We start from the raw sequence: 22,854 nt of genomic DNA on the forward strand, positions 1-22,854 counted from the left end.
CAAATTCGCACCGATATTCAAAGGTGGAAGCATCACTCAATTTCGTGGCTGAACAGAGTAGCCGCGGTTAAAATTATGGTTCTTCCCAAGATTTATTTATTTATTTATTTAAGAAGCTTATAAAGCGCACAGCTACCCCCATGACGGGGGTGTCCCGGCGCTAACAGATTGCAAGCTAGAAGAGTGAGTACAGTTAGAGGGAGGTAAACAACCAAGTTTTAAGTTTGCGTCGGAACAGAGACTCCGTCTCAGTAAACCTCAGATCCAATGGAAGACTGTTCCAGAGTTTGGCCGTAATTACTCCGAAGGCTCTGCCCCCACTCCTGGAACGGCAAAATCTAGGTACTACCAGGAGGTGGAGGCTGTTTGATCTCAACGTTCTGACAGATTGAGAGAGTTTAAGTCTCTTTTGCAAGTAAACCGGGCCTGAACCGTTAAGAGCACGGAAGGCCAGGATAAGAGCCTCAAACTGAATGCGGTGGGAAATAGGAAGCCAATGAAGTTTTCTCCGGTATGAAGATACCGAGTGGCGAAACGGAATATTTCCAATCAGTCTTGCAGCAGCGTTTTGTACAATTTGTAGACGTTCTGGAAGGTAGAGGGGAGCGCCGGCATAGAGACTATTAGCATAGTCTAAATGCGACGTGATCAGAGCGTGGACAACGGTCTTACGAGAATCCAAAGGAAGGTAAGGAAAGATTTTCCTAATCATGCGGAGTTTGCCAAAGCAGGCTGATGAAACTTTATTGATCTGGGCTTTGCAGGATAGGGCTGTGTCAAATTGGAAACCTAGGTTGCGTATCGTCTGGGCAGGGATAGGGGGGGGATTCAAAACAGATCCTATAGATCCTATACTTATTCCAGACCCTGCCCCTGTAGATGCCTCTCGGCATGATCCACAAGATGCAGTCATAAATTCAGCGGTTTATTTGGCTGGGTTGGAGACCCCGGATGAAAAAAAACATTAGTTCTCCACCCACCGAGGGAGGCATGGGGATGCCGACCTTCACCTGTATTTCTATGCAGCACAGATGATACCTGGTGGAGTGAAACCATGCCAAATCGGAGAAACACTGGCTGTTCCAGGACAGGGCAGTGGCCGGAACGTCTCTACTGAAGCCTCACAGACCCCGAAACCTGTACCTGTTCCCAATCATGCAAACTACAATGGTGTCTTGGGCTCAGACTAATACAAGACACAACTTCACAACTTTCCCTTCCCCCCTGACTCCACTATTCGATAACCCAGAGTTTGAGTCGGGGGTGGGAGAGGCCATGTTCACACGGTGGTGCAGTTTGGAGTGCCGCGCTCTAGGTAATTTCTTCGACGTTGAAGGGGTGCTCCCATTTGTGCAGGTCAAAGCTGACTATGGGATCCCAGAGACAGAGAGATTGTTGTTTGCAACTCCTACACTGGGCGCTACAACCACAAAACAGGCTCAACGCAAAACAGACTCCTTACTCAATATGAGAAATGGCTTCTATCCAAGTCCTCAGACAAGAAACTAATCTCTGAACTCTACACCCTGCTGAACACGTGAAACAAGCACTTGCACAACGCAGGTCGTTAGATATGAGAAGGACTTAGGGAGGACATTAAGCTATAAAGGGTGGGGAGGGGGATATTACAGAGCCAGGCACACAGCTACAAACACTGCCCTGAAGGAAACACTAATGAAAGTAACCACCTACTGGTACTACACCCCAGTGATGATACATGAGGTCAACCCTGCACAAAGCACGGATTGCTGGCAGGGTTGTGGGGAACAGGGATCACTGGTGCACTTATTAAGGGAATGTCCGCCACTACAGCACTACTGGACTCAAGTGCTGAACGAAATAGACACGCACTTAGACACCCAAATACCCAAGTTCCCCGCTTATATACTTCTGGGGGAGCTTAATCCCCTTACGTACCCTTTGAAATCAAGAAGGGGCGCCAGATTGGACTTGCCTTGGGAGCGGCATTGCAGAACATCCTCACCCACTTGGGGACCGCACAGATTCCTACCCACACAGGCTGGTTCCAACAGTTGTGGCACATCCTGGGTATGGAAAAGATCACGCTGACAATGTCCAGGAGAGGCTCTGCCTTTAGGGACTTGTGGCAACCATTCTTATCTCTGCTATCACAAGAATTCTGAGAGCTCTGCTATCCCAAATACTTACGCCTATTACGCTTGTCCGAGACGGCCCCAACCCCAGAGCATAAGTAATTGATGATACCAGCAACACTGACTCCCAAGCGATAACTTGGAGGTGAATGAGGGAGGGTGCGGGGAGGGGTGGGTTTGGGATTTGTTTGCTTAACAACTGATATACACTGTCATAATATGCTGGGCTTGCTCAGCCACAAAAATGCATGGTCTACAAAAGATACTGTTTGTTTGTTTCTATAAAGTAGAATAAAATATTTGAACTATAAAACGCCTACCAGTCCCTACCTAAACGGAATAGACAGGGTGCAGCTGTGGACTTCTGTTTTTGCCACTACATTGTCAAAACCTGCTTGAGTATCAAATACTACTTGACAGTTCTGCAGGGGTCACTTGTAACACTTGGGGCACACTTGAAAGAAAGAACAGGATGACAAGGATTTGTGGTTGCCGATCTACTTATTTCAGACTTCTGTGTTTGGTATTGTTGTGGGTACTGAATTTTAATGTTGGATGTGGAAGGATACTAGTATTACCATAATACACAACCCACAAATACCCCACAACGCCCAAGTTTAGTGTGGCCGAAGATGGTCGCCATCTTGAAAATGCAGTGACACATTGCATTTTTGGCCAGTTTGTAGAAAGACAGAGTACATAGCTGACCACTGGTAACTGGATATGGACTAGATCCTATCTTGGATTCTGGTTCGACACAGAGTCTCTAAGTGCCTCCCTTGAGGTGCATAGGGGCTTTATAGGTGTTCTCTTGTGTTGTATAGGGACTTAAAAGACTGAGGCAGAAGGTAAAATCTTTGACTCGGACGATCCTGGTTGTTGTACCTGACCTGCACTTCATCACAGTCCCCTTCCAATTGCGACTATGTCCCACTTTACTGCAGCCTTTGACTATCATTGGTGCTTTGTACTTTTTGGCACTATTTCTACTTTAAAAATTCATATCACTGGTTCCCATTATTGTATTTCATCATTATGATTATTATTAAATTTTACTCTAGTTTTCTAAATCAGTTTGGTGTTTTTATTGATTTGCATTTTGACTTCATAATTCTTTTGATACTGCATTTCTCATTTCCCTTAGTTAAGCTTGTCTGCTCTGTGCCATAACTACTGGGGGGTTGAGCTCAGGTTAATTTAGTGCCTCAGAGGGTTCTCCCTGAAAAGGGTCATGATCATTCCTTGAGGTGGATACTTACCCAAACAAAATAATACAATTTCTTACCTCAATCATAGTGTCTAAATTGTTTTAATACATTCAATTAATCAGAACAGATTTCTGAAACCGTAATCAAGCTTTTTCAGCAATATTAATGTTTTTCTCCGGTCTCTACCAATGTTCAAGAAACCAGAGATAGATTTAAATAATAGAAAAGGAAAAACTTTTACTTTTAGTGATACATTGAGCCTTAAGGCTTTGTAGAGAGAAGCCACCCGGAGTGCAAGTGATAAAATAGTTTTTTCTGTGCATGATGTCAGTGACTCATAAAATAGTTCTGTTAGTATCCCAGGCTTTCCCAGTGGCTTTTGCAGGTGTTGTTTTATCCTCTACGTATTAATTTAATCTCCTTAAGCCTTGTCAAAATGTTTAAGAGGGATCATTTGGCCTATCCTGACCCCGTCAACTCCTACACTTCGGCCTTGCTCATTGGCTTGGCTTTGGTGTATTGTTGTCCTCTCCGCTTGGCCCCTGTCTGTCTCCAAGCTCTAGTTTTGTATCTGACACTGTCATGGTTTCACCATCACAATTGTTAACATTGCCCTTAGAAAATGAGTTTCAGTTCTGTTTGAGAACAATTGGAAAAGTTTGTCAGTCAAGGGCTTTGTTTGTATTATTTAAAAAATTTCGGTGTTCTCAAGCAGACTGGCTGATCTTTAACTAATGCTTGTGTGCAAGGCAGTCGCATCTTTGCCTTTTTCTAAAAATGTACTGGTCGAATATTAAACAGGGAAAGGTCATAAATGATGAATTTTCATTGAACAGTGTTGTAATTTTTCATAAAGAAATCTTTTTATTGGAATTTTTAATTTTTTGTACAGGCACCCTTTTATATCGTTAGCTTAACTTGATTAATCTGTAACAAATTAGATTTTTACTAAAATGATTGTGTTATTTGCAAGGTTAGATTCAGATTTGTCAGGTTGCACCAGTACTATATTCACTTAGATTAATTACTTTTATTTTAATGCTATGTATATGAATATTTACCGGATAATTAGTCTTATTTCTATAAAGCTACATTGAAATATTAACCTCATGTTATGCTTTTTTATTTTGTTATTCAGGTGTAGTTCAGGTTCAACAGAAAGTATTGGGCATAATTCCATCCTGTACATCAAATCAACAAACATTTACCTCTTTCCAACCAAGGACCACAAACGTACACATTAGGCCGAACACAGCGGGGGCAGTAGGTACCACAACTACTACTCAGCAGGTAATTGTTTTAATTTCTGAGTCATAAACGTTCAACATTTCTGGAATATGTTGCCTCATTCATGAATAATTGTTTGGAGTTTCCTCCTTTTCTTATAATAGAAGCTTTACTGTGTACTGATTCCCGTTAAATGCTTTCTCATTCGAGGTGCTTGGTTTGTACCAGAGTTTCACTTTCCAAGAGTGTAGTGTTTTTATTGTCCAAGCCTGTCACTTTTGCAGTTGTTGGTGAAAGCAAGCGTCAAGGAGACCAGATTCTCTGGGACTTTCCAGATATAACAATGAACTCTAGGAACTGTCCTCAATCTTATTGCAAGACGTGCAACAGTTACTTGAAAGGATACATTTGATACTAGTTTAGGGGCAGTAGAATATTTGAGAAGGAAGACAGATGTCTCACATCCTGAGAAAGTATCTATATTGTATTTAGTGCTAGGTATTCTGGAAAATGGATTGTCACCTGACCCATTCAGAGATCAAACTTGCCTTATAAGGTCAGATTAGGGGAGGTTTAAATTGTTGGAATTCAGCAATAATTGCACAAGTCATTTAGCAGTGGAATCACTGCATACGTCAAAATGCTTCGCTCCAGCATTATGCTGGACCCCAAATAACATTGATACCTCTGTCTGCTGCAGGATGTCCTTCTATTACATGTTGGAGGAACATTGGTGAGGTATTCCTACCTCTGACCTGTTTCTCCACCACAGAGGTCAGAATATAAATTGCTGCAAAGCACCTCCTTTGCCTAGGACTAAAACTGCCAGGCCCATTAGTGGGCCAGAATCTGCAATCTGTCCATGTGTAAGTGATCTGTGCTCAAAATGCTGTTGTTGTGCTCTTTAGATCCTGCAGATGAGGCCTCTCCTCCACCTAAGGTGGCTGCTGTGGTGGAATAAAGTTAATTGCTGCATATTTTTGGTTAAATTGAAAGTAAGTCACACTCTGTACTTGTTTGTCACCCGGACAAAAAAAATATTGAAAAGTCAGAACAATTTTGCCCAAAGCAGCATTGTCCAATCAATTGGAGGTGTTGGAACAAGTATTGAGGTCTTTTCTTGGGGTCCTGTGGATGTCGGTGATTACTGGGGAGTGTTCTTTGTGGGTGCTAATGTTAACCACTGTTGACCCACTCCAAAATGCTGCTGCACTCCAGTGAGAACTGAGCTATTCCATTTTGACACTTTCTTGATGGTCAGGGTAAGCAGTCAAGGCTTACTATTAGAGGTGGTATAGATGAGACTTTTTCTTCTTAAGGATATTACTTGGGTTGTAAATGAGCATTATAATGAGGCTATTTCTGTGTCCCCTAACTGGTTTGTCTCCGAAATTGAAATGATTTATCAGATGCTACCCTGTTTGTCACTTTCCTGATTAAATGTGTATTTTATTCTTTTGTATGAGGCAAGCAGTACAGGAGGTTTCATCCTTGCTCGTGTCCATTGGTGGGCTCACTTTAATCTCAGTATCATAGAATTTCCAGCTTGATTGCTTATATGGCTGTCACTAAACAATTTATTTTTGTTTCCACTCTTTTGGAAATTAGCTCTTCCTGCAGGGTCACCCAGACGTTTTGCTGAACCATCTGTTTTTTCTGGCTATGGAACTCTGTGCACTTTACCCTTGCTAACCATTGGTGGAGTGCTTGTGCTTATCCTTTCAATGTGGTAAACTTGGTATGAACTTTGAACTGAATTTGAACCTACCACCATCTCTGAAGTTCTGGAAGGTTTGAGGAAAATTAAATCTGGCTCCCCTACTGACCTTTTGTCTCCTCGAAATTGCTCGGAGATACTTCCGCTACTGGCCAGCTCTCTTACCAATATCCTTAATTCCTCTTTTGAGCTAGCCCTTATACCCAGCAGGTGGAAGCATGCTTTAGTCAAGCCTATCTTAAAAAAGCCTTCCAGTAACCCTACTCTCCCGGCTAACTACCGTCCTATTTCCTTACTTCCCTACTTTGGGAAAGAATTGGAATATTTGGTGAATAAGCGTCTCACTACTTACATTGAAACGCACAAGCTCCTTGACCCCTCTCAGTCGGGGTTTCGTGCCGCCCATGGTACTGAGACAGCTGTTATGGAGATCGTGGACAATATAAGACTTACACTAGATAAAGGCGACTCCGCAATTCTTGTCCTTTTGGATCTGTCGGCTGCCTTTGATACCATCTCCCACAGCATTCTGAGACATCGGCTGTGGGAGATAGGTGTCAGAGGCAAGGCCCTATCCTGGTTTAATAACTACCTAGCGGATCGCCACACCTCTATTAAGGTTGATACTCTTGTATCTTGTAGTCGGCATCTCACTGTAGGAGTACCTCAGGGATCGATCCTCAGCCCTATGTTATTTAACTTGTACCTTACTCCGCTGGCCAATATAATAAAATCTCATGGTTTCACAACAGTGTCATATGCCGACGACACTCAGATGCTTATCACCTGTAATTTAGATTTTTCTGAAACCTGTACTAGATTTAAAAAGTGCATGATTGACATCAGCAAATGGATGTGTGATAACAAACTCCAATTGAACTGCACCAAAACAGAAATTATTCTGTTTGGAAAGGCTAATGAAGTTTGGTCACAGGACTGGTGGCCCAAAGAATTGGGACCCTGCCCCGTACCTAAGGAGGTGGTACGCGATCTGCGTATCATGATAGATTGTTCTCTTTCTATGAAGACCCACATCAATCAAGTATCCGGCGTCTGCTATGGGATCATGCATAAATTGCGAAAAAAAATTAAACGGCTACCTTTAGAAACCAGAAAGCCACTGGTGCATGGTTTAATTATAAGTCGCTTGGACTATGGCAATGCTCTGTTCGCAACAATCAATGAGTGTTTACTTTCTAAACTACAAACGCTGCAGAATGTTGCGGCAAGACTGGTGCTAGGCCTTCCTCCTAGATCAGCCTCTTCTCCAAGCCTTAAGAAACTGCATTGGCTGCCAATTCGTCAGAGAAGCCATTTTAAAATACTAAGTTTGACCCACAAACTCCTTTACAGCACCGGCCCCGCATATCTTGAAAAAAAACTGATCTGGTATCGCCCCACTAGATCACTAAGATCCAGTTCAAAATCTTTTTTGGTCCAGCCTCGGGCCCGGATGGCGCGTAATGGATGTCGGTCTTTTTCCTATGTGGCTCCTCAACTCTGGAATAAACTACCCCCCCTCCCCCCCCCATCTTTTGTTAATTACCAACCACCAGGCGTTTCGTAAAAACTTAAAAACTTGGCTCTTTCCCAAATAATCGCTGCGACTCCTAACCCTAGCCACTGTCAAGGTTGTTTTCTTTTACTGCCAAGCGCCCTGAGACCGTATGGTGAATTGTGCGCTCTATAAAAGCATTTGACTTATGACTTATATTCTACTTACCCATAAGTCACTAGTGTATGATACCTACTGCGTACCCAGAGCCTGCAAGTTATATGTCACCAGTGGGCTGCAGCACTCATTGTGCAAACCACTACAGTGACAGAGTAAACAAGCATTGGCATAGCCAATAGGTCTCGCTTTTGGGACCTTATAAGTATTTAGTTATGCAGCACATTATCCTTGATGCAACAACAACTGTTGCATGGATAAACACTTATAAGGTCCCAAAGGCGAGACCTATTGGCTATGCCAATGCTTGTTCTCTTTATATTTGACGTTCAATCAACTATCCACCACGCAAATTACAGATGTAAATAATGCCATGAATTTTTTTAACGTTTTACCTCAGTGTTCTTCTGGTCGGGGGTGTTTAATGTGTTCGCTTTTGTTCTTTGGAAGCAAGGTTTCTTTGCCATGGACATAGCGCATACGGCCACTGACTTTTTAGGGTGGTCAGGTTGTCAACATATTTTTATTGCATTCGACCAACCTATTACTTTTCCTATAGTTTGCATGCTACGACCGATTTACCCTTGAGCGCTCAAAACTCCTTTCTCTTACTGAACTTACTTGCACTTATCAACATCGGAAGGATGAAATCTTTAGCAGCCCCTGCATAATGAAACCCTTTGGAATCCAGAACGAGCGCACAACTGAGCCGCACGCGCTTAGCTGACTGAGCTGGCGTGGTCATAGATTAGTATTGCAGTGGTTCTAGAACCCCACTGTCGTGCCTATGAACTAAGAATTACAACGGACAACTTTGGAGCTGGGGATCCTGGTTCGAATCTCGGCGTTGACTCAACATCCTGTGATTGTGGGCTCCTGTAAAGCGATCCAATACCTTTGGGTCGAGTTTGCGCTAAATATAAACTTCAAATGTACACCTGATACAAAAATATGGAACTTTGTGGTATGTTTTAAACACAAGGCACAGCTGCCCTTCACTTGCCATGCATTGCACCCAGCTCAGTTCTCAGGAAGGCACGCCCCGCAATCGAGTGAAGATGTGTTTTGCTAATCACTGGCCTCATCCGGTGGTCAGTGCCGGCGGGCTGCTGGAGGCCACGACCCTGCCACACCCTCTGCTCCAGGAGCAGGTTCCTACAGGCCATAGTTAGTTGGTCTCCAGCTCCCGGCTGCTCTGAGTTGGCGGGTACCCCCAACCTCCAGGTCGCCTCATGCGACAGATATCTTGCACAGATAGCGGAGCTGCACCAGTGTTATCTCTCAGCACTAAACCCCCTGAATCGAGGTGGCCAACTCGATAACATGCCCAGGCATGTCCAGCAGACTGCGTCTCCCTCTGACGTTCACTTAAGGGCCGTATTGGCGATTTCGTGTCACTGCACAGACTGGCCTGCTGAGGGGTTTTCAAGTCACTCGGCCTTCCCTGCAGATGCTGTGTCGTACTGCAGGCCGCCAGGTCAAGTGGTTTAGGAAGCATGCCTTATGGTAATAATACCCACGTTGTTCAAGTCTGTTCAAACTCGAGCAGGAAACAAGAGTTTTTGTTGTTAGCGTTGTTTTGATGAACGCTGTTGCTATTTTTAGTCGGTCTAAACTCCATAACTGTGTGTTTATATATACATAAAAAGTTAAATCAATTCAGTCCCCAGTACTTCATATTCGTCTTTACATAATGTAAAAAATATTCTAAAAATAGAAGCTCAACAAACTTTAACTATCAGTGAGTTGCATCCAATATTCGCCATATATATAACTCTGATGGAATGCTACTTTATTAATTCTAGGCAGCGTGGTGTACCGTGGAAGAAGTAAATATGTATTCTATATAATGGGCTAGTCTTGGAATCTGCCATGTGTGTTGCAGACTGGCCACTTTATTAGTACTGTTGAAGGGGGAGTAATGATAGATTTCCTTCAGCCGCCCAGTGGATGTTTTCAGAGTGCTGTTTAGTGCTTGCTGTGCACTTCACTAGGTTGGAAGTCAGACATAGGTCTGGAAACACCTCGCCGTTCTGTGCCAGGCAGCCCGGAAGACAACAGCATTGCATGCCAAAACACAACGTGTAATTGGACAATTACCTTCCCGCCAGCGCACCTGCAGCAGGCCTGTCAAAGGCCGCGCAGCCATTTAACGCTTCATGTAAAAACTTCCGGGGGCACTTTGGGTCACTGGGCTCCAGGCATCCAAATTATGAGGTGCCGTTGTCCCACAACATTGGCCTTTTATTAAAAATGCTTCTACCTCGGCACGTCAGTGTTTCTGGAAGGGAGCATGTACCAATGAATAATTTGGATCGAAGAATATTCAATAATGAAAATCCAATGAGGAGTTTTATATAGTGCTTCTTGTAGTAGATACGCGTTTCTAAGCACTTAAAATAACACGTTACAATTACCTGATTTATGGAACTGAATTTACTGCCTTCAAGGATAGAAGTTTGATCCCACCTAACAAGGATTTGATCTTCTCAGCTGCCGATCACCTGTTTTGAGCCTGAACATTCATATTGATGACTACATGCGCTGAAACACAAGCGTGGCCGCGAAAGTGAAAACGACCCACAGCGTTTACCTTACTGGAGCGAGCAGCGGCGGGCGAGATAATTAGAAACAGATGGTGTCGCTGCTCGCTCCCTCAAGGTAAACGCCATACATGCACAAGGGCTCATTGGAAACAGTGCAGAACATGCACGAGTTTCCACAAAAGCCCCGAGTGATTCCAAGAGATCAGTCCAAAGCAGCGCTTGCGCCCTGTGTAGGCAAGACCTTAAAAAGGACTGCAGGCCAGCGGCCAATAGCCTGGCTGTACTGATTTTAACTGCAAATCGAACATGTCAAAATAACACCTTTTGACAGATTTAAACCTTCCTTATAAATATTTATATTTTTATTAATCGTTGCTAAACAATACAGTCAGAAAACAATCTATTTCGTCTCAGTGTTTATTATTAAAAGCGGAAAGATACAGGAAATTGTGCTTCTTGTGAGTGACTCTACTTGTTGTCCTTAATGAACTCCAGACCATTTTGAACTCCAGACCATTTGCTAAGCAGATAGACAGCAGGGGGATTTAAAAACAGAATGAGATTCTCTTAAATACAGGCATATGTTCACATAAATGTTCGATGTCATGTGTGGCTGTAGATACACATTGCTCTGCATACTCCTCTCATCTAGCAAGTTGTTTTTCTTTGAAGAAGTCTTTCGGGTCACGAGGTCAAGTGAATACTCCTTTCGGTGGTAATGTGCATGGACATAGACTCCATTGTTAGATAGTTTTTTCTCTGCTGTCTGGTTCGGAATTATGTGTTTCCGCTCCCAAGTTTTGACTCCACTTCAGTTCGATTCTCCGGTTCTTTTCTCTGTCTTCGACAGTATTGTTCTCATTTGCTCTTCTCCATTTGCAACTCCAGTAAAAACTCTGCTGGTTCAACCGAAGCCCCTTCGGGGCAGCGCCTTCAAGGCCTACCTCCTCTATTGTTATCAGAAATCCCAAAAATGCTCCACTGGTAATGGACACACGCCCTTTCGGTTCTACCTTCGTTGCCACGCAAAGTATCCTCATATAGAACAACACTCTGAGTGCAACTCGCGATTGTCCTCTGAGCACAACGAAGTAGTCTGCAAAGCATGCAAGTCATTCTTTTCCAAAAAGACCCTTTGGGATCGTAAAGCTCATTGTCTCGAAATGTCCGACAGATCCACCGACAACACTTCAGACCTCTTCTGTGAGGAACATGCCCAGGAGCAGCCATCAATCGATGAAGAGTTGACGTTCTCTGTCAATGAAAGTTCCGGCTCCGAACCTGAAGGTGACTTTGAAAAAGAGGACATTACTCCAGCACAACAACCTGTGAGTAAGGCTCCCCCTGCTCATGTCCACAAGTTCAGTCCTGCCAAAAAACAGTTGGCACTTCTAGTCTCAGAATCCCATGTCCTCAGGCCACCACTGCTGTATAGCCATGGTTGGCACAGAAAAACTGCAACGAACACCCACCTTCGGGTACGCCACCAAAAGCGCATGCGATTCCGAAACCTTATACTTGGACTTCCTTGGACTCAGACCACCAACAGGCATCTGGTTGATCTTCGGTGCCGATCCAACAGCTGCCATCATCCACCTTGAAGCTGAAAGCTTTGTACCCAAAGCACTCCAAGACCACCTCCAAGCTCAGTCCCAAAACACAAGTGGAACCAATCCTGCATAAGTAACCGGAGAAATTGGACACATGCCAGAAGAAAATCCTTAACTAAGCGAATTCTGGACGTATGCTGGCCACAGCTTTCTCTCCTCCACCACCAAAAAGGAAGCTTACCTTTGAAGAGTCTATGGACTTTCCAGGCTCTCCTAAGAGGGAGTCTATGGACAAGGCTACCAGCCCTCCACTCATTCCACCTCCCATGCCAACTCTACCTCTTCCACCTTCACCCCCACTACCACACTCTCCTACACCACCACACACTCTTACACCAACATCATCTCCTGGAGAGCCCCTGGATGAGTCGCAACAAGGGGTCGCCACAGTCAGATACTAGTGGTTACAAGGGGGCCACATAGAGATGACCCCATGTGACACCTATGACACAGATCCCCCAGCTGACACAGATCCTGAAGTTTATCCTGTGTGCCCTTCTTCTCCTGAAGTTGTCACCTTTACCAGGAGGTTATAGCAAGGATTGTTGCTTTTCATTATGTAGAGCTACATGAAGAGTCTTCAGAAGACCACTTCCTCTTTGACACACTATCCAATACCTGCCCATGTTAAAAGGCATGCTTAGGCATACTAATGACCTATGTAAAGGCTCTATTAGGCCTAGGGTTGTAACACCTAGGGTGGATAAAAAAATACAAACCTGCACCATCTGACCCTAACTATTTTAAAGGACAGATACCGCCAGACTCCTTAATTCTCAACACAGCACACAAGCATGCCAACTCTGAGGCCACCGGAGATGCCTCACTTCCTGACAAAGAGTGAAAGGATATATGCTGAGGGGGAAAGAGTTGCTGCTCAAGCTGCCAACCATTGGCCTGCTGCCAACTCGCAAGCTTTCCTAGCTTACTGTGGCCATTCCCACTGGGATGAAATGGAAGATCTATGTAGGAGGCGGGCTATATGGTGCTTACTTATCTAAGTGTAGCACCCTGCTCTAATCCAGACAACCTTAATGGTGAGATTAGTGGTCTTAGACAACCTTAGAAATCTCTCTAAACGGTAGCTGTGGAGAGCAGCCTTCAGGCTTAGTCCAGGAGTGTAAAGCAACTTGTTTCACCAGTACTAATCATATAGTGTAGGTTAAGTGAAAAAGAACCACACAGTGTAGTTATTTTTTATTTATTTTTTTTAAATCTGTTTATTAGCATAGTAAGTAGAGCAGTTACATATATATTGGAGCGCAATTGTAATCAGGATGGTACATGCATGTGCTTGCTCAAAACATATACATACATAGAATCACCAATTTTTCGTTATGTCGTCCGGAACCATATTAACTGAACAATCCCACGTCGTTCCCGAACCCTCCCTCCACCCTCAAGAATCCCTCCCAGCACTCTCTCATTATACGTATAATCATAGTATTCATTTCTGGGTCACCCGTGACATTTTGACATGTAACCTTGTCTATACACACGGGTAGGCTGAGGGATAATAGTCGATGGTCCGGGATTCACCGTACCCCATCATCACAGTGCACCTTAGTCTGTGGAGGCCTGTGAAAGGACTAGGTCTGAACGCTCATCCCATATGTGGTGAGTCATGTGTATCCTCATCATCCCCTTCATCCCCCGTTTCAAACGCTCCCAAAGTGGTAAACCAATCTAGGGAGATCTGTGTTTTCCGGAGACCTCTGCGTTCCTCTCGCTGTAGTGCCTCGCCTTCTGCTTTGCCCCACCGTATCACCTCTGCTTTCCATAGTTCAGGGTTGGGAGGTGTGGATGACTTCCACCTCATCGTGATCGCTCGCTTCGCTATTAATAGGGCCATGTCTGTAAAACGTGTAGCCACGGTTCTAGTGCGTGTCGGCGGTCCTAGCCCTAACAGTGTATGTTCTGGTGTAGGTGATCGGGACAGGGCACCAGCCCTCTCAAGCGAGTCATGGACAGTGGTCCAATAATATCCCAGTTTAGGGCAGTGCCAGAGCATGTGTAGTAGCGATGCGTCATCAGTGTCACATCGGGGACAGTTGCCATCAGCATCAGGGAACATCATATGTATGCGATGTGGGGTCAGGTAGGCTCTATGTAGCAACATCAATTGAATAAACTTAAACTTGGGGTTTCTAGCTACCTTCCTGGGAAACTGAAGGATACGCTCCCATTCTTTGTCTCTCAGGGGCCTGCCGATATCTCTCTCCCACGCAGCCCGGAGCGGTGACAGTGTGATAGCCCTCCCCTGTTTGATGCTAGAAGTGAGCCATTTGGTCAGATGGCCGCCCGTGCCCATGAGGTAGTGCATTGCTACGAGGGGGTTTGTAACAGGCTCTTGTCCCTCAGGTGACCACTTGTGTGCGATATAATGGCGAAGGCCTGCGTGTAAGAGGAATGAGCCCCTAGGAACGCCATGCGCGGCCCTAAAGTCTTCGAAGGATAATAGGTGCCCCTGTCCAAACAGGTCACCCACGTGCGACACCCCTGCGTCATGCCAGGGCGCCAGTTTGTTCATCGTGAGTGTTCCCGAGCCCAGAGGGATACCCAAGAGCGGGATCGTGGGGGAATAAGATGTCTTGGGGGACGTGTATCGTAATGCCTTCCGCCAGTACGTCACTGCCAACCGGAGGAGTGGTGGGGTGTCTCTCGGTAGAGTCGGACTGGCTAAAAGCAATGCGTGTACCCTCCCTTTTGCATGTTCATCCTCCGATACATTGATCTCATGAAGATTGCGTCCTGCCACCCAGTAGGCCAGCCATTGAAGTTGGCACGCATAGTTATAAGCCCTAAAGTCCGGTAGGCCCATACCACCGGAGTCGGAGGGGAGTTGTAGTTTGGCAAGGCCTATGCGTCTGCGCCCGTGTCCCCATACAAGTTCCGTGAGTAGTGTGTCAAGAGTATTAAATGTCGCTGCTGGGATCAGGAACGGCAGATTAGTGAAGTGGTAAATGAGACGGGGAAGCATCACCATCTTAGAGATCGCCACTCTGCCGGCTATTGAGAGGGGCAGTGTTAGCCAGAACTAAGTCTGTGTCTTCAGTGCTCTAATGGCCCTCCCAAGGTTGCCGTCGATCATCATGTCTGCCTCCCTGTAGATGTGTATCCCCAGGTATCGGAAGGTGGTATCCGCCATCTGGAATACGTGGGGGGTGAAGGGTAGAGGAGTCGATAAGCCCGTGGTCACAAAGGCGAAGCCATAGGACTTAGATTCGCTGATGGTGAGGCCAGAGATTGCCCTGAAGTCCTCAAATATTCGGGGTATAGGGCTCAAGTCGCCCCGTAGATCCCGGAGATATAGTATGATGTCATCTGCGTAAGCGGACACTATGTGCGCCGTCCCGTGCCTCTGAACACCACAGTGGGGGGCCAGCGTCCTGAGCTTACAGAGCAGTGGTTCGAGGGCGAGGATAAATAGGAGAGGGGAGAGCGGGCAACCCTGTCGGGTGCCCCTCGCTATAGCTATGGGCCCTGAGATGTGGCCGGAGGTACGCACTCTAGCCGTGGGGAGGGTGTAAAGCAATCGGACCCAGGCAATGAATTCGGGTGGTATCCCGAACTTTACCAGTGTGGCAAACATATAGTCCCATCTAAGGGAATCGAACGCCTGCTTCAGATCCAGAGAAATGCAGCCCTCCGAGCTCGTGCCCACGTGGTTGCCGAGCATCAGCTGGGCCAAGCGCCTGAGATTCATGGCCGTATTGCGTCCCGGTACAAAACCACATTGGTCTGGGTGGATCAGTTGTGGTATGAACTGCACGAGTCTCGACGCCAGCACTTTGCTCAAGATCTTGGAGTCAGTATTAAGGAGGGACAGGGGTCTGTAATCGGCCAGCTGTAGCCCGTCTTTGCCAGGCTTTAAGAGGGATGTGATCAACGCTTGCATGGAGGATTGTGGCAGGGAGGCTGTCCGTAGAGCTTCCAAATAAACAGAGTGTAACCGTGGGGCCAGGAGATCTAGGAAAGTTGCATAGAATTCGGCCGGTAGGCCATCCGTTCCGGGAGCCTTGCTCTTCGGGAGAGCCCGTATTGCTTGCCTAATTTCCGCTACTGAAATGGTGCGCTTCAGGTCCTTGCATTGCCTGTCGGTGAGTTGGGGGAGGTTGAGGTCCCTCAGGAAGGCCTCGAACGCAGTCTCTGACAGGGGCTGGGGGGGGCTGTACAGCGTGGCATAATAGTCCTTGAACGCCGTATTGATCCCTACTTGGGTGGAAGTCGGGCTGCCTGTCTGGTCCAGTATTTCCAGGATCGGACGGCAAACTGGGGAATCGCGTAGGAGGCAGGCTAGTAGGGGACCGGCCCTATCTGCTTGTGTATGCTGTCTATTCGTGTATTCTCTGTAGTCTAGGAGCCGCAGGTCTTCCAGTAGCTCTGCATGTCTAATATGGGCCTCCCGCAGTGGCGTGAAAGGTGCATTTGTGCCCTCTGCCTCACTCGCCAGGGGCGCCAGCGAGCCCTCCACTTCTTTCAATTGCCTGATCACCTCCCGCTTCATGCCCACTCGGGTGGTCATCGCTGCCCCCCTGAGACAGACTTTGAAAGCGTCCCATTCTATCTGGCGGGTGCTGGCTGTGTTCACATTTGTGGAGAAGTAGGTTTCTATAGTATCGGAAAGGGACGACCGGAAGACTGAGTCTTCAAGGAGATCCGGAGACAGTCTCCAGGTCGGGGTGGGGGTCAGCCGCCTGCCCCACTGCCAAGTGAGCTCAACGGGGTTGTGATCGGATAGAGTTTTCCCCATGTGTTGTGACTGTACAATGGAGTCTGTGCGGGAGTGGGAGCAGAAGACATGGTCGATCCTGGTGTGGAGCCGGTGGGGTGGGGAGAAAAAGGTATATTCTCTCTCCTGTGGGTGCGCGCTGCGCCATGCGTCTGCCAAATCCCAACCCACGGTTCACTGTGTTAGAGCGTCTGCCTGCTTCCTGCTCTCAGTAGCCTGCAAGGGGGGGTGTGACCTATCCAGTGTAACATCGAGCACAGCATTAAAATCTCCCCCAATAATCCATCGGTGATCAGCCCAACCCGCAAGTACTCCATTCATAGCTGACAAAAACTCTGCTTGACCTGTGTTCGGTGAGTACACACAACCAAATACAATGGCATCCCCGTCCAACAGTCCCCGCACAAACACATAACGTCCTCCCTGATACAATTCTCTGTTCCAGCATCTGGAAAGGGACAGAGTTTCGGAGCCAAATCGCCGCCCCCCTGGAGAACGCGGAATAGGAGGTAGCGAAGAGCTGCCCTCGCCATTTCTTGCGTAGCTTAATGTTTTCAGCATTGTTCAAATGCGTCTCCTGTAGGCAAGCAATCTGTGTCCCCCTGCGGTTGAGTTGAGCCAAAATTCTATGGCGTTTGTGCACCGATCCCATGCCCCGCACATTCCAGGTGCATAATTGGTAAACATTAAGAGGCCCCATAACCATCCGTGTGATGTGGTAGAGTGAAACACCAGGGTGACCAAGTCAGTTCCGTGCTGCTACAAGGTGAGAGTGTCTTGCAAACATGTAACCCCTTAACAATAAGGTCCCCAAGCCAACGGGCTCGGGAGCCAAACCAAGGTGCCCAACGTGAGCACAAGTCAGTTAGGTTCGTGTGCATACTGGGGGTAGTAGGCCTCCGATAACTGTCACTTAACGGCCTGCATGAGCCTGGTAGCCCTCGAAAGAGTGGTCCCTTATGCAACCCATCATACCTGAAGAAGAGGATCAGTTATACGTTACCACCTGGAAGGGATCAATCGTGTTGTCACTCAGAACTCCGCTGCCATCTGAGCCGTGATCTTTGGGAATAGTTGCAGGCTGTCCGCTGATCCAGATACCTCAGTGCGGGTGTCGGTGGTAACGGTGATTCTGTCTCCGGTCGCTCCTGCGTCGTGAGCGGCCAGCGCCTCCTCAGTTAGCCGTATCTGCGGTGTCGAATGATCCGCCACCTGACCGCTGGAAGGTTGCGTTTTCGTCGGTGCACCGTGTGAAGGGTGGTGTCCGGGGTTGGAAGCGTCGCTCCATCTGTCCGGTGGGCCCCTGCGACTACCGCTGCGACGATCTGCGAGTGGGTCTTGAGAGTCCGGTGGGGTTAGCGTGATCTCCATCCAGTCTTCCGCCTCCTCCGGCGAATCGAAGAAGTGAGATTTGTTGGCATGCAGTATCTTGAGCCTTGCGGGGAACAGAAGCGCATATTTCATATTTCTGTCTCTCAATTTGCGCTTCACACCCAAGAAGGTGGACCTGGCACGTTGCACTGTGGGCGTGAAATCAGGGTATACCGATATGTTCTTATCCTCGAAGCGTATCGGCGCCTTCTCCCTAGCCGCTCTTAGACCCGTGTCCCGATCTCTATAGTGGAGAAGGCGTGCAATTAAGGGGCGAGGAGGCGCCCCCGGTTGAGGAGGTCGCGACGGCATCCTGTGTGCCCGTTCCACACTGTATAGTGCAGTAAGATCTTCTTGGCCCACCAGTTTTCGCAGCCAATCCTCCACGAACTGGGTGGGATTCCTCCCCTCACTTCTCTCCGGAATGCCCAGAATTCGGACGTTATTGCGGCGGGCACGCCCTTCCGCATCGTCCACCCTGTCCCAAGGGTGTCTGAGCTGCTTCTCCATGTTCTCCAATTTAGTGGAATGCTCAGTCTGTTGTGGTATGAGGTCGCCCAGCGCTATCTTCTGTTCGGAGACCCGCTCCGCCAATTTGTTATGGTCAGCCCGCAGTAGGGATAAGCCAGTTGCCATACTGTCTATACGCGATTCCAGAGCTTCGCGCGTATTTCGTTCAGGATAAGGTCCAACTTGGCGTCCTGGGAACCCTTCCCAGTCGGCGGGATGATGTCCACGTTTGAAGAGGCCAGCGGGTCCTCGGAGCCCGTGGACTGCATGTCTGTCGGAGCGCCCTGGTCCTGTGTCCTGCCCCTGTGTCTGCCCATTGACCTCGTGAGCAGGGTGACGCCGAAGTAGCTGCAGCCGTCAGCCGCAACCCCTGTAAGTGTCCACTCAGGGAGGCAGGCAGTGGTTGTGGAGGGTCTGAGTAGCGCTAGAGTAAGGCAGTGGTGGTGTTGCGGTGCAGACCCCAGTGGCGGTAGGGCAGTGGTGGTCCGCCCAGCGTAACTCCGCTGTAGAGTGGGCCGGCGTACTGCTGGGGACTCCGCAGCCTGGTGCGTCCGCGGTCCTACAAGGTGGGCGGAGGGAGGTCACAGCGTTAGGTGAAGCAAGGCAAGTACCCCTGAGGACCGGGAGCGCAACAGGAGCAAGGTATTCAATGTCGCGGCAGTGTGCCGCAGTGCGTGGCGTACTCCTACACCGCGGGCTGGCCCTGTCAGGTCGGACACTCTGGGCTTATGTCCCACTGTGAGGGATGCGGGCCTTCGATGCGTGCCACCTCGTGGTAGATCCTCATACGCCGCCCGTTGTCGTGTGGTCTAGGGGTAGATGAGGCGCCACGGCCAAAACCCCGGGATCCCCTCACGGTCCCGGTGCGGAGACAAGATGGCGCTGGTAGGGCAGCCTCGGTGACGGGCCGTATTCTGTCTCGCAGCGTGAGGTTCAGGCAGAGAGAAGCGGAGCCCACAGGGCCGACGGTGGTCACACGCTCCCCCGTCCCACTGACCTCTCTCGTGGCGGTGGTGGCGTAGGCACCGCCGGTGGTGCGGGCGGGCTATGAGCTGGTCCGGGGAGGTCCCGCGCCCTGGGCGGGCCCGCGACAGGGCAAGCCGGCTGGGGTTAAAGCAGTTCGGGGGAGGCAGGGGGGTCACAGGCATAGCAGGGACCTCTCTCCGCAGCCCGGTGTTTCGGCAGGAGTCGCGGCTCACTTCCGGTCCGGGGTCCCGGTCGGGACGCTGCAGCGGCCAGGAGCAGGTCGGGCAGGCCACCCAACTGAGGCCGAGGCTTCACACTGTGCCGTAGGCCGCAAAAGGCACCCCGGTCCTGTCGCTGTTCCGGCGCGGTGCGGGGGGTGCTGCACCTCGCCGCTGCACGCCGCTTGCTCGCGGAGACTCCGTGTACAGGTTTCAGGTGGGCTGCAGGCAGGGATGACAGGATAAATTGCTTGTATTTAGGGCTGAGGACGGAGCTCAGGGACTACACGTCCACCATGTTCGACGCTTGGCCACGCCCCCCACACAGTGTAGTTATAATAATATGTATTTATTATAAACAATCACAAACACATTGCAATATCTCTTACCCAGAGATATAATCACAATACACACAATACGTTGATAATAGAACAAGTAAGCAGCACAAATACACAGTTGTCGCCAGGGGAGATCAAGCCATACACTAATAAAGCGGAATGTGAACCACGACCTAAGTCGAGATTAGACCCAGAAGTTGTAGAAGAGCGGGGGACCCAAGGAACCACCCAAGGTAAGTACCCAGAAAGCCCACGGAGGCTTTGTGAATGGTGGGAACATGAGTTTGTGCTCAATAAGTCAATGGGTAAGTTGCATTTTGTAAGGAGGACTATGAAGAAACCCTGTGGAAGATGGAAGGTTGGAGAGTCACCCCACCCATGGATACCCCAGAAACCAGCATACCTACACCAGGGAAGCCGGGTGCATAGGTGCGATGTGACGTAAACCGCCGTAGACCACAATGAAGGACTTCAGTGAAGATGCAGCTGGCGAAGAAGATTAACGAGTCCAGTGGAACCCAAAGGTGAATTCAAGATGAGAGGTACCTGCAAGCAGAGGGGACAGAGTCTATGCCACTCAGGCATAGACTCTGGCATGGAAGAGAAATGCCCACTGATATCAGAGATGTAGGAGAGTTGACGGTAACCTTGAAGTTGCAGCTGTGCGGGCCAGGTAACGCTGTGGAAGACCAGTAGTCGTTCACAAGCTGTCCCACGTTGGATGTCAAGAGCCAGGGGTTGGATGTCAAGAGCCAGGGGATCAGTGTCCGGCAGGGGCACCAACAAGCCTTGGCAACAAACTTAGAAGAAAAAGTTAAGGTGCCAGGACCAGCAAGGTCCAAGTTGCTCACCACAAGCAGGTAGGTAAGAGCAGGCCCTTAGCAAGCAGGGGATCCCACTGGAACCAAAAATGATCCTCAAGAGGACCCATGGGCCGAAGGCACAGGAGTTGCAATAGGACCTCAAGCAGCTCACCAATGATAAAGGTGTAGAGGATGCGGTGAGGTCGAAGATCTTGGTAGCTAGAGCTGCTTGAGGCTGGAGAATCTTGGAGCCCGAAGATCTCTGGAGAAGAGAGTCAACAAGCCTTGGCAACGGCCAGTCGACGCGGTGCACAGGGGTAATGCTCCAGCGGTTCTGACGAGGAATACTGGCTTCAAACTTACTGTGAAGACAGTGCAGGCCTCGAGAGAGTTGCAGAATCACCACCTGTGTTACTGAACCTATCTGATAGATACTACTAGCCGCAGATTCCTTAACGTAGAATTATCCTCAGACGTGAAACTGGATCCGGAAAACTTTTTGCCACAGCATCCATGCGCACCGGGAGGGGGACAGCACCATGCGGCTCCGCCCAGGCATCGTCCGCGTACGTGATGTCAGCGAGGTCACATAAGTCCCACCGCAGCGCGCCTATGTCAGTTTTTTCCTTTTCCACGTGCAAGGCGGATCCGGTTCATGCTCCGGGCCTGATTAGGCCTTTCCCTTCGCTATTGCGTGGGTTTGTGGGAACAGTGTGCGGATGCCTTTGTGCTTTAAGACGTGCTAGTCGTGTGGACGACTGATGTTGCCGACGGACCCTCACCTCATTTGCATGTGGTGTTTCGGAGAAGATCACGGCTCCACTGATTGCGAGGCATGTCAACGGCTGAATCCGAAGTCGCGGCGGGACCGCCACATGAAATTTCTCTTGGCTCGCAAGTCCTGCTCGGCTTGGTTGCCTCGCTCAGCCTCTGCGGAAGGTTTTCGACGCAGCCATCATCGTCGCCGTCCTCATCCATAGCCTGTGCTGCAAGAGCGTCGCTCACCTGTCGGTAAGTGTTGCAGTTTGTCCCCGAGGGCTGGTTTCCGGCCTGTTGGGGCTGTGGGCTCTCCGCGGGTGATGCGGCCCGCGTATCGTCCCCCTATCCACCGTTTCCCGGTGAGGGGGCGTCGAGAGCCCAGATGGAGACATATGTGGCGGCTTTGCAGGCCTCACTGGTTTATCCTCCTCCTTCCCCTCCTGGGACGTAGGCAGATCCCCTGCATGGTGCGGGGCTCTCCGCAGCATCGCCAGCGGCTCCGGCGCCGACTGGCTTGGCTCCAGACTTGGAGGATGTGGTGCCGTTGGGGTGCGGCTCTTCGGGGGGTCCCTCCTTCGGACCCCGGCACCCCTGCTTCGCCGCACACTCCTGCAGGAGTTCCTGTGGTGTCGCGGGAGGTCGCCGAAGCTCGGGTCGCATCCCGAGCCCCTCTCGGCCCTGTGGACAAGCGGCGGTCTTGTCTGAGGCCGAGTTGATGCCGCTAAGGCGCCAGCGGCTGCTGGCCCTGGTGGCGCCACAGGGGTCGGCGGACCCCCCCGTCCCATCATGGGTCGAGGCTGGCAGGGGACTCCTCGTCCCTCCTCGGACCCCCCTTGTCCCTCCTCGCCGGCGGCTGCCTCGCAGGAGGTCGAGTCGGCCTTGGCACCACCATGGGGGTCGGCGGGCCGTTCTCGTCCCCTCATGGGTCGTGGCTGGCGGGGGTCTCCTTGTCACTCCCTGGGTGCCTCTTGTCCCTCCACACAGGTGGCCGCCTCGTCGGAGGTCGAGGCGGCGCCGTTACGGTGTTGCCCCTTGGCCACCTCGGCTCCGGCCCAGCCTCGGT

At 49.2% G+C, this 22,854-nt stretch overlaps 1 protein-coding gene across 5 annotated transcripts in view; it reads left to right on the forward strand.

Moving 5' to 3' along the window:
* BPTF (bromodomain PHD finger transcription factor) overlaps positions 1–22,854 on the forward strand; it is a 1,855,127-nt gene that overhangs the window by 1,185,924 nt on the left and 646,349 nt on the right. For all 5 annotated transcript variants that reach the window (XR_013598794.1, XM_078654332.1, XM_078654328.1 and 2 more), the window contains exon 20: positions 4,461–4,612. Coding sequence is in view for 4 of the 5 variants with exons in the window: in XM_078654332.1 (XP_078510458.1) it covers positions 4,461–4,612 (152 nt within the window). In the remaining variant the exon portion in view is untranslated. The remainder of the gene's footprint in view (positions 1–4,460; positions 4,613–22,854) is intronic.

The sequence above is a fragment of the Lissotriton helveticus genome, chromosome 7, assembly GCF_964261635.1.
Source record: "Lissotriton helveticus chromosome 7, aLisHel1.1, whole genome shotgun sequence".
Taxonomy (NCBI): Eukaryota; Metazoa; Chordata; class Amphibia; order Caudata; family Salamandridae; genus Lissotriton; species Lissotriton helveticus.